The following is a 12387-nucleotide window of genomic DNA, read 5'->3' on the forward strand; positions in this document are numbered from 1 at the left end:
CATATGCTACCAAAAATTGAAGGATACTTTTTGGTACAAAAACAAAATTGTATTTTAACGTTAACAATCAACATTAGTTTTTGGTGGATCCCAATCAGATGATTTTTTTCCTTAAATTCTTTACAATTTCGACCTATTTATTTCTTTTCACTGGATTTTTAGGAACGAAAAGGTAATATTGACTCACGTATATCATATTTTAAAACGTATTTCTATCAGTGCATCTCTGTAACTAAGAAGAGCTTCGCAATTGCGCCGCTAAGCGTAGTTTGACGTTTACGGAAAATAGTGTTCATATTAATTGTTTTAAACTTTTTAATGATGAACAAATATTTACCGATGAAAAGTTACAACTCTTTTTTACAATGTTTATCCGAAAGGTTTGTGCACGTTTCATGTCCCGTTTTCCGCACCTCAAAACTGAACCGATTTTGTTATTTTTTTTCGCACTAACTAATTTTTATATTTTTTTCACCGTCCGGTTTCGAAGCTGCACAAGATTCTTTATCCTTTACTAGGTATTTTGCTTATTCTATTTTATTTTTAACAGTGTTATTACTACTAAATATAAAATCTAAACACACGGAGTTAATAAGTCGTTTTTGGCATGTAGTGTTTTGTCTTTGCAAAGGTAGGAGGTGCGGAATAAGGGGGGTTCGATCTTAGTTACTATTAGAGAGGTTTTATCGCTTTTTTGATTTCTAAGTTGTCTAATTTTAATGTTTTATTTTCAATATCTGGAACTTTTAACCCAGTGTCTTTATTAAAATTATGATTATTATGCTTTGCGAATTCAGAAAAATTATTATTATTTAGACACCTTTTTTTAAATTTTTTGTATTAATCAATAAATTTTCATAAATAGCACATGTTTTTTTTTACTCTAATACAAATCTACTTTTATACATCTAGTAAATGTTATAACTGTAAATCTCCAAAAAAAGAGACTAGCTCTTGTGCTTGGAGAGTGACTACGTGTTCTTTTATTCTAATATTTATGTTTCTTCTAGTTTTTCCAATGTATGTAGAATGCAGGTTTTATGTTTGATGGCAGGCTATTATCTGATTGTTTTGGTAAATTGACATTTGTAAAATGAATCCGTCTTCATTGTTCAAGTTCAATTATTTTATTTTAATTTCAATTATTAATTCTATACTAAGGTCTAGAATTATAACCAACCGAGCACTATGTAGCCGCAAGACGTGTTGAAATCTAGCTCCCATTTTGGTAAACGATTATTTTTGTATAAAAAGGACTTCAAGTCATTTTTGAATAGTATAATGGGGGATAGATTTCTTACTCTCTATGCCCTCTGTAGCTGTTGTGAGAGGTGTTGGGATATTTACTGCATAGCGTCCTTGAGGGGATTTTCCCAAAAATGGCTCCATATAAATTATCATTTTTTATATTACTTACTTACGTTCTGTACGAACGATGATTTTTTTGGGATTTTTGATGCAATGAGCGCAATCGTCTCTCACAGAGGCTTATGTATCCGCACTATTATTGTTCAGAGAGAAGTCCAGGCATTGAGATTGTGAAGTAATTAGCCGTAATGAGTTGATAATAATATATTTTCCTTATTGTGGATAATACCACACTAATAAATGATGACTTGTAATGCATAATGAGACTGACATGGCATGTTTTAAACCTAACGTTACTGATTATTAAACAGATACCTGTTTTGAATAACGCTCATGCATTTTGAGTTAATCCCTGTGAGTGTTATGCGTTAAGACTCGTCTGATAAAAAGTAAGGAAATCATACGTTTTCGCCATTTTAAAACACCGTTATTTAAATTAAAATAAAGTAAAAAATAAAATAAACATTATCTAAAAGCAGCAATTTTCTTAAGTATTTTTGTCAATAAATACCGTCAAATGTTTTATATAACTAATGTATAATTACTTTTTCATTAGCAGATTACGCCTCTTGAAACATAGTTACGTACGCATATAAAGACAAAATATTTAAGTAAAAAAATTATAATCATTTAAAAAAAAAAAATTAAACGGAAAAATTACATCTGTACAGTCATATCGTTTAGATAATAAAACACGAGAGTGCACTTTTTGCCGTTTTGAAGTTAAAAATGCAGAAATTATCGCATCTTTTATGCGTGAATGAAACACCGAAGTCCACTTTCGTCGTAAAAAGACTTTTTTTATAAAGTTTATATTTGAAGCACTAACTTTGTGGTTATTCATTATAATAAAATAAATAAAACTACTTTGTTTTTAACCACTAATTTTTATTTTTCACCGACCGGTTTCAAAGCAAACAAGCTTCTTTGTCAAGGTTTACGTAACTAATGAATTGATTCCTTTTTTTTTTAGTTAAAATACAATTCTGAAATCTGTGTTTTAATGCACGTCAGTTGTCTTAGATAAGCTTTTTTAATATGTACTTCTATTATCAAAGTAATTATTATTTTACATTGAAAGTCTTTTTTTATTTTTTACTTTTTCATTTATTTATTAGTTTATACATACATTTTTACTAAAATGGCACGAAAACACTGGCAAATTCTGATAGTACCAGAAGTAGGCTCAGTATATGAAGGATCGGCAAGCCAGAAATATTAGTATGCCTAATGTTGCAATCGGTTCCTATATGGGCAAATGCCTGTTCTAAGAAACCGATTTGTTGCGGCAAATATGGTTTTCGAATATGTTTCCCATAAATAAAAATAATATTAAAGAAATAGAAAAACAGTTAAGTATAGCCCAAAAGAGAAAAGAAAAAAAAGTACAGTTTACGTTAAATGTAAAAATAAAATTAAATATATAAATATATATATATACACACATACATACTTCATACATACATATACACATAGATTACATAGTTCTTTATAGATGGAAATTATCTCATTTGGTTCGAAAGTTATCATGTTTTGGAAATCGCACAATCGCAAAATTTTGTTTCGTGAACATTTCGTAGAATGTGGGTTTATCAAATTAAAACGAATTAAATTTTGTTTTTTTTAATGAAAAAAAAATCAATTCAAATCTCGGAAATTTTGCGATATTTTTTCTCAAACATAAGGTTGAATTATGCCTTCAATAATCGTTTAAGAAAATTAAAATAGTAAGCATGCTTTAGTTCAAACCGTTTTTTTATGGAATTAAGTATGCTTTTTTTTCTTTTTTATGAAGAATTTTTTGTGTCTAAATACTTCATCTGTAGGTACGGTATGTTTTTATAAAAAAATAAATGCCGTCAAATGACCGAATGACCGATATGATTTTTTTTAGCTACATAACTGGTGTAATGTATAATGTGGTCGGTTCCGAAGTTCACGGGAGGTATTATTTAGGAACCCTTTATCTCTAGGGTATTATACCAACATGATATTTATTATAAGGCATTCCTAAGAACAGGAACCTATACCAGCGGCAGTATTCTTCACTTGATTTTGTCATTATCAATCGAAATCATAAAATTCAATTACAATTCCAATACCGCAGCTCAAAGTTCATCCATTGTCATGAATTGAATCGAAAATATCGCGAACGTAATAACTATACCTACATATTTATGAATGTATTATCTTGTAACCACACTGAGTGCATACAACTGAAAATGAAAATACTATCAATCAAATGTTCGGAAATTTAGTTGATTACGATTTATTGCTGTTAATAATAATGCCGAGATCAACGAAAAGAAGTGTTAGCATGTTTCATAGACTACGAAAAGGCGTTTGATAGAGTAAAACACACCAAACTGCTGTGAATGCCAGAGGAACGCAACATAGATAATAAAGATAAGAACTTTATAAAAAAAAAATACTGGTTCCAGACTGCCCAAATAAGAATTGGTAATGCCTGTTCTGAAGAAATTAAAATCAGAAAAGGTGTACCCCAGGGTTGCGTATTGTCGCCGCTATTGTTCAATATGTATTCCGAATACGTTTTTAAAAAAACCCTTGAAAACTCTTCGAAAGGAGTGAAGATTAACGTTACATATATCAACAATATAAAATATGTCGATGACACTGTCATTTTAGCTGATAACACTGCTGACCTTCAAGAACTTCCTATTAATATAAATGATGCGGGAGAGGAATTAGGATTGAGCATAAACATAAAAAATACGAAGTGGATGGCATTTGGCAGAGCAGACTAACCTAGCATTACCTTACGGCTAGGAATTGAATTGTTGGAGATAGTGAACCAATACTTCGGCAGTATTATTACTAAGTCTGTAGACCCAGACGTGGAGAGAATGGTGAAGTGTTATGTTTGGTCTGTTCTGTTGTATGGCTCAGAAACCTGGACTTTGAAAGCACACCCTATGAACCGGTTGGAGGCATTCGAGATGTGGTTTCACAGAAGAATGCTTCGTATACCGCGGACAGATTTGGTCAGCAATGTAGAGGTCCTGAGGAGAGCTTGTTACAACAGACAGTTCTTAAAATGTATAAAGGTCTGTAAGATCTCATATCTGAGTCACATCCTGCGTGGGGACAAGTATAAAATCCTCCAACTTATACTAATGGGCAAGATTGAGTTCCTTGAAACTGTACGAAAAAAAATGATAAAAACGCACTACTTTGAACGACGTCTCTGGTTCTTATGAACACACCAATAATATGAGAGCTGTGAAGGATATCCGGTTTGCTTACCTCAAACGAACCAATCGGGAGAACTGACAGAGAAGAAACTCTGACGTCACACGCGGGGTTATTTCAGAAATACAATATATTAATACAAAAAAAATTCTTGTTTAATAGTATATAAACAAATAAAAAAAAATTGAAAAGCACCGAACTTTCTCATTAGATAAATACAGTTTGTCAATATTTTGATTTAATTATTTACCTACGCAATAAACGTAATTTTTATAACTGGCGATGACGACCGACATTGATTGTTAAAACAATTAAAATTAAATTTACAAAATAATTTATCGCTATGCAAAATTCACAAAATGTATGGGAAGAAAAAGTGTTAATGAATTAAATACATAATAGTAAGTGGTTTTCTTCGGTGCTGGTAATGCAGTGTATAGTTGGCACTTATTGCGATGCACGTGGGCTCGTGTGAATCCAAATTTTTGTTCATGTCCCATGGTATTATGTCGAGCCATAATTGGCAGAACAACGTAAGCGATATTTTTGGCGAATTGCGTTTTTTTAAGGAAAAGTTGTCATTATTGCCCCCCGCACAAATTGTTAAAAACATCATAGCTCTATAAAATTAACCTGCCACATTTAAGGATATTTATTTTTATTTATTAAAAGAAAACAACAGCCATTATAACAACAAAAAAAAAACAATATTTACAAATAAACCAAAATTATAGGCCAATTATAGTTTTCTATGTATTAATCCCCATCATTCCACTCTTAAAAAAATGTTGATATATTATTTTTAAGCTCAGCAAAACAACGTAACCGACGACAATATAGGCGGTTACGCTAACTCGCACCACTGTCAGAGTTATAGGCAAAACAGCGTTACCGCCACTATCTTAAAAACGGAAGGTATTTAAACAATTTGGCTGTCATTTCAGTATTGCCAGTAACTAACCATTATAAATCCCATTTACCCAATTATAAAAAAAAACAAAATATATGGAATAATTTATTCTTTTTAAAAATTCTTCTGCCCAATTCACTATTTCTCGCTTACGTTGTTCTGCAAATTATGACTCGATGTATCCCTTCGATCGTGGGTCGGCAACCTTTAGTTGCAAGAGGGCCAAATATTTCGGATCAGTGCCGGCTGCACTTGGGCCAAATGTTATAAAAATATACCTATTTTTTTTGTTTTAAAAATAAAACGCTCGTTATATATTTTTTCTACATTTAATGTAGTTAATAAAATCAATGAAATTTTTGTAACTGTATCTGACTTGCATGTTTTAAGCTTGCATTTTTTAAAGGTAGAGACACGTAGTATTGCGTCTAATGTGAATCTGATAACCGAGAACAGTGTTTGTTTATACGGTAATACAGAATTGAAAAAAAGTTTTCTCACAAATGTATTTACTATCAAACACACTAATTTATTTGATTAAGAAATCTTTTTAACTTCTCGTAGTTTTCAGAAGGCAAACTCCCATAAAAAATCAGGTATTTTATTTGGGAAACCAACAGTTCTACATACATATTTACGGTAAACAAACAGATATTTATTTTATTTTTACACCACAACAGACCAGGAGGCAAAAATACAGTGGTGAATTACATCTGAGAATCTGAGAATTACGAATGAGAAAAATCACATTTTAATTTTTGCGTTCTCACCGAGAATCGAACCCTGAACCTTCCGTGCGTGAGTCAAGCGTCTTGACCACTACACCACGGAGATATAGTGTATAAACTCAGAACTAATAACAGATTTCCACAAAGTACACAAAGTTTGTACAGAAAATATATTACATGTACATAAATACATAAATTACGTAAATTAGGCGGGATTACGACAAGGATGCACGAAGAGAGGGTAGGGGGGGGGGGAGGGAGATGCACATATGTATTATTATAATTTCTACTAAGTTACATAATGCATTTTTAGTGTAAATTTAAAATCTGACAGAGTGATGTTTGTGTAGTCTATGTCTTTAAATTTTGTATTGTACACTGAAAAAGTCCTACAAAAAAAGGATTTTTTTTATCGATATCCGATGCGAAGAGGTTTTCGAAAAACTCAATTTTACATTATATATTTTTGGAATCACAAAACCGTTTTCTAATTCAGCTTAAAATTGATATAACGCATTATTCATTTTAAATTTTTGATAAACAAAATTAACCCCAGATTCTAATTCTGCTTCTATGCAATCCAGAAAATAATTTCTTTAATCGATTAGTATGCAACTTCGTTGCGTATGGTGCGTACGTCGCGTGCGTTGCGGTGAAAACCTTGCGGGCCGCACCGAGACGTCGCGAGGGCCGCTGGTTGCCGACCGCTGCCTTAGAGTAATAACACGCCACTGGCTAATAGAGTCGCCCGTATGGAGAAAAACCATTCTATGATTATGAACCACGAGGTTAGCTACATATTACAGCAATACAATGGGCCGTAGGTACTCGGGTCGAGAATTGCAAGCGCAAACCGAAATCGTCCGTTACACGTTTGTTTGTTACAAAAATTTGGAACGCTTTTGTTCTATGCAATAGAGCTTTAGCTCATAGCCCTTTAGGGCTTCTCTAGTGAATTATTACTCTAAGATGCATCCTAATACATACATATTCTTAATAAATATTAAACTCCCCTGAAGTTTTTATAATCTCCGAAGGTCGATCAACTAACCGTAATAAGTAAAGTATAAATAATTTATGCTTAATTTATAATATTGAAATAAAATGAAATGATGTAATAACTTAAGTTATTAATTAAAAATAGTTGGTACTCTTCCACTTATTTGTTTGACCAATTAGTGCTTTCACCCTCTAATGGACGTCTTCAGACTGGTGAATATTATATAGTGTAAGGATAATTTATATTAAACTAAATATTATGTTAAGTGTAGCCACATTTAAAAATAAGTTAAAAGAGATACAATACGAAATATTTCAATGGAACAGAGGGGACAAATTATTGAAACATCATTACAATGGAATTCCATCAAGAATTGTCAATAAATAATTTTAATCAAATAAAATGAAATGTTTGCGTTCTTTTATTTCTTTACATTTTTTTTTTACTATTTTCTTTACATTTTTTTGCACCACAACAGGCCAGGAGGCCTAATTACAGTGGTGAATTACATAACAGAGCACCCAGGCTTGAGAAAAATCACATTTTTAATTTTTGTGTTCTCACCGGGAATCGAACCCGGAACCTTCCGTGCGTGAGTCAAGCGTCTTGACCACTACACCACGGAGGCCGTCATTCTTACCATTACCCGGACATTTATTTTTTTTCTGGCCATTTTCATAATATTTAGTTATCATAAAAGCGTGGCCGAGTTCAGCTAGTAACAAATATTTAATAATGCTTTATCAAGTTAGTTTATAACATCTCAAAAACGAATATAAACATTTAATTAACATATTACAACAGACATGAAGAGCATTTAAAAGAAGGGAATGTAGAAGTCTAGGCATCCACAGGGCTTATGACCCGTCATTGGCTGGTTTAAGTGGCCACTTCACACACTTTGTAACATTCACCATGCTGCCTGTATTTTCAGGCTTTGCCTAGTATGTGGGTGAAATCATTCAAACATACACACCCCACACCCACGCCAGCCACCCAGTGAGGGAACATTATTCTGTATAATTTAAAAAAAAAAAAACACTAAAAGTATAAATAAATAAATATGAATCTCACCCGCAACAATAAAGGTTTCAGCTCTTTAACTTCACAAACGTCAACAGATGAAAGAGTCGAAGGAATATTTCATAGTTCAATTATAGGCAGAATTGTGAATGTTACACAGTGTGTAAAGTGGCTACTTAAACCAGCCAATGACAGGTCATAAGCCATGTGGATGCCTAGACTTCTAAATTCCTTCTCTAAAATGTTCTTCATCTCTGGTTGTAATATTTTAGTGTTGGCAGCTCCCTAGGGGGTTGAATCCAGCCCTTGTCTACAAAAATTTGTACAAACTCAAAGCATTGTTTTATTCCTTTTGTATTTTTTGTTGGTAGATATTTGAAATAAATAAATAATCTGCAACTTTTTGTTTGTCCGGCATTTATTTACTCATATCTAACAAGTCTTTTTTCCGGTGGGATTTATTTTTTTTGGTTTGTAACTGGTAATGTTACAAACTCTTTAAAACTGGCAATTGTAGTGTTAAAAAAGGTTTTTTACTAGTCAAGTTGAAATGTAAAATAAATGAATGGGTAATTGACTATTTAATGTACCTAAATATATTATTGCTAACTCAAACCCATTTAGAATCCGCGATTTAGTTGCGACATCGTGAATTACTATTTTTCCATTCCAATCATCAAAACATAATTAAACGCAATTACCTTGAAATAAGATGTCATTTGAAGTTTGTATACAAAATTCGTATGACGTATCCGTGAACACAGTACAAAGTTTTTGTAGGTATTCGATATGACATCCAATAAACTTAAAATATTAATTATATCATGCCCAATTATAATCGAGTTTATTGCTTATCAATGTAAGGACAGATTATTCAAATATTTCACTAAACTTAGACTTTGGCCCCGATGCGTCAAATCTTTTGATATTTTGATAAAGTCATAAACACATTGGCTAAAACCACTTATGTAATTTCAACAAAATCAAGAAAGAAGTCATTGTATCACCTTCATCTACTCATAATTATAACAAAAATATATACCCAGAACCTTTAAAAAAATATGCTTTTGTGTTTTATATTAATTTATTTGGATACCAAAGAACGGTTTTTCATTTAGTTTAGAATGATTCAACAATAATTTAAAAATTATACAATACTTTCATACTGTATTTAATACTAAAAAATAATAAATATGTAATAAAATAAATATTTTCTTATTTTATTCCAGTTATTATTTTCTGGTTTGGCGTTGCCTCGCTAAGTCAGCTGATAAATAATAAAATATGTAAATCGCCGTATGTTTTATCAACTAATACGGTCGATATGCTGAGAATACATTTTAATTCATGAAAATAATCAATTTCATTAGATTTTTTACGTCCATCGCGTCGATAAATTATGAATTTTTCTGTAATGACTCCATTTTCTATTACCTTATACCCTGATTTATTTGTTCAAAATAATTACATTTTAAATTATCAATGTTCCAGTTTGATTCACGGTTAGGTTAACATGAACAAATATTTAATACCATCCAATTGGTGTTCCAACAATGCGTCCTATGGCCCTATGCACCAGTCGTTGAGGACAAGTGTGAGAGTAAGAAGACGGTATGTAATCTTTTAAAATGCAGGGACTTTCTAATTAATTATTAATTTTTTTAAAGGTCATGATTTATCGTCACAGATAAGCTTATAGTAGAAATTGTATTCTGGTATGATGATACCATGAGATTAAGATTAAAGTGAGTTGTGAAAAACGTCAAGAAAGCCTTAATTATTATTTATATCATTTTGTTTGTCACGATAAACCATCGAGTGATTGATCAGTTCCATGTTTCAGTTCACAGGGCGTTGCTAATTCATAAGTTTTTTATTTTATTTTAAAACATAAACTTAACGACTATTTTTTCTTCTCGATAAACCTATTAGTATAAAAAATACACACTTAATATATTTTTTAAACGTTTTGTTTACTCATAATTATATCATGACATGTAGCTCAATCACAAATAACTATCGACGTGCTAAGTAAGCGACGTGATAACAATTTCTCACCATGGTTGCTTGTCGTATTCGCGATCACAATGCAACATCCGTGAACACTTTTTTTTTTTTATTTATATTTTTTTTATTTTTCAAAAATATTTACAAAAAAATTCTTAAATTAAAGTCCTGCTGAGTTGCATACATACAACTCGTCAGCAGGTTCTTATAAATTACATTAATTATTTACACTTAGCCTACATTAACAATAATTTTACTTGAAAAACAATTACAGATTACATTTTGAAAAATTAAAAACTATCACTAATACAAAAAACTTTTTTCTAATAACCATAATTTGAGCAAACGTCGAACTCCTGTATTTAACTCAGTATTTTTAATATTGTTTGGTAACATTAAATATTTTAGGTATACTGTATTGCAGTGTCCTTTTGCCATATTTATTGCAGTATCTAGGAACAGCTAGCCCTTCCATACTAGTAAACCTGGTGTTGTAATCATGTACCAACTTGAGTTTATACTCGGAGTGCGACGCATGCTGACTGCTGCTGATTAAATGTCAAAATATTTAGGTTTCGCGACGTATAATCCTGCTGCGCAATCACATACATATTTGAATTTCACCGGTGTTAATATGTATAATATTCCGAAATTGCTATTTTTATTTATTTTTCATATAATGTATAATAATTATACATTCTAAATTATAATTTAGTTTTAATTTGTTGCAACAGAGAGGGTAAACATTTTTGAGAAGGGAATGTGGGAGTCTAGGCATTTACAGGGCTTATAATTTAAATATGAACAACTCCCTAGGGAGAAAATCCAGCTAGTCTGCAAGCATTTGGACATACTCGAAACATTGTTACAATTTAGTAATTTCACCAAGAAATTTCGCCATCCTAAAAATTATATGTTGTACTGTACAATTCGGAATATCCTACGTGACATTGTTTTCAAGTTTTTGTTATCTTCAAATGAAGACGAAATCAAAAGTCAGCAGACTTTTCATGGAATGCAGTCATTATTTGGTAGGTAATTTAAGACCTCAGTGGGCAGGTTTAGTTGAGCGTGTTAGACTTATAAGGTCACTTGAATGTAAAGCGAATTTTCCCTAAAGATCCAAATAAATAATAAACCGGTATCTCTCGCTTATTTTTGCGTCTACTTTTATTATTGTTTGTATTGGATACGATGCATTTCGATACGGTCAACGGAGTTATCAGCGTTCGTATTCGTGTGCGTTATTTTTCTCTACTGTTGACGTTGTTATCTTCGGCTTTGGACAACCCTGTTCAGCGACGACTTCAGGCTCCTGTCGGCCGCGTTGCCACTACCGAGTACCACGCCGTGCGCAATCACAAGGCTATTGTCTCAGTACTTCAGAGTACAGAGCGCCGTCACCTGTACTACCGCGAACCAGTCATACCTCATACTCATTACACAGTTAGTCGCGATCCTCCGGTATTGAAGGTCCTCCCCCGCCATGGTAGAGCGCCAGTACAAACGAATATCCGAGTAAAAAAATAAACCCGATTATAATAACGTTAGTTTGATAGAGCGTACGGAAAGTGGTTGCCCCCAAGTTTTAGACTTCCTCGTGTGACGTGTGTCGAATATTTAATTTTTACGTGTTTTTGTTAGTTTAGTGCGTGCGGTGAACTGTTTTCTGCGCATGAGTGTTATGCGCACCCTCCTCCTCGATCTCTCGTCCTGATCAGCCCTCCTTCCTCCTCCCTCTGTCGGCGCCATGAAGCTCGGAGAGAACTCCGGAGTCAGTTACTCTAGCGGTGGTGATGACGGTCAGCTTGTGCCTTCCAGGAAAGGATCCCTGAAGGTGACCATCCAGCCCAGCCACCCGAAGACCCTGACTCACCTTCCCAAGAGGCCCCCGGTGGACCTGGCCTTCACGGATCTCACGTACAAAGTGCAAGAAGGAAGAAAGAACAGTAAGTCCATTTTTTGTAATATTTTTTACAAATGAATTATAATCCGATGTTTTTTCTCGATTTTTTTTTCTCCGTGTGTTTTGTTGTGTTCCTCATATTTGATTCAGTAAATGTATAGAATATTGAACTCAATAGCTAGTATTTAATTTTGTTTCATTTCACATTTTCTACAAAAAAAATAGTACAATA

General features: G+C 32.6%; 1 protein-coding gene across 1 annotated transcript in view; it reads left to right on the forward strand.

Moving 5' to 3' along the window:
* LOC148277323 (ATP-binding cassette subfamily G member 4) overlaps window positions 1-12387 on the forward strand; it is a 67381-nt gene that overhangs the window by 11923 nt on the left and 43071 nt on the right. The window contains exon 2 of the mRNA XM_088233024.1: window positions 12071-12198. Within this exon, the coding sequence (XP_088089150.1) occupies window positions 12071-12198 (128 nt within the window). The remainder of the gene's footprint in view (window positions 1-12070; window positions 12199-12387) is intronic.

The sequence above is a fragment of the Micrasema longulum genome, unplaced genomic scaffold, assembly GCF_059751315.1.
Source record: "Micrasema longulum isolate JH-2025_06_02 unplaced genomic scaffold, ASM5975131v1 h1tg001050l, whole genome shotgun sequence".
NCBI lineage: Eukaryota > Metazoa > Arthropoda > Insecta > Trichoptera > Brachycentridae > Micrasema > Micrasema longulum.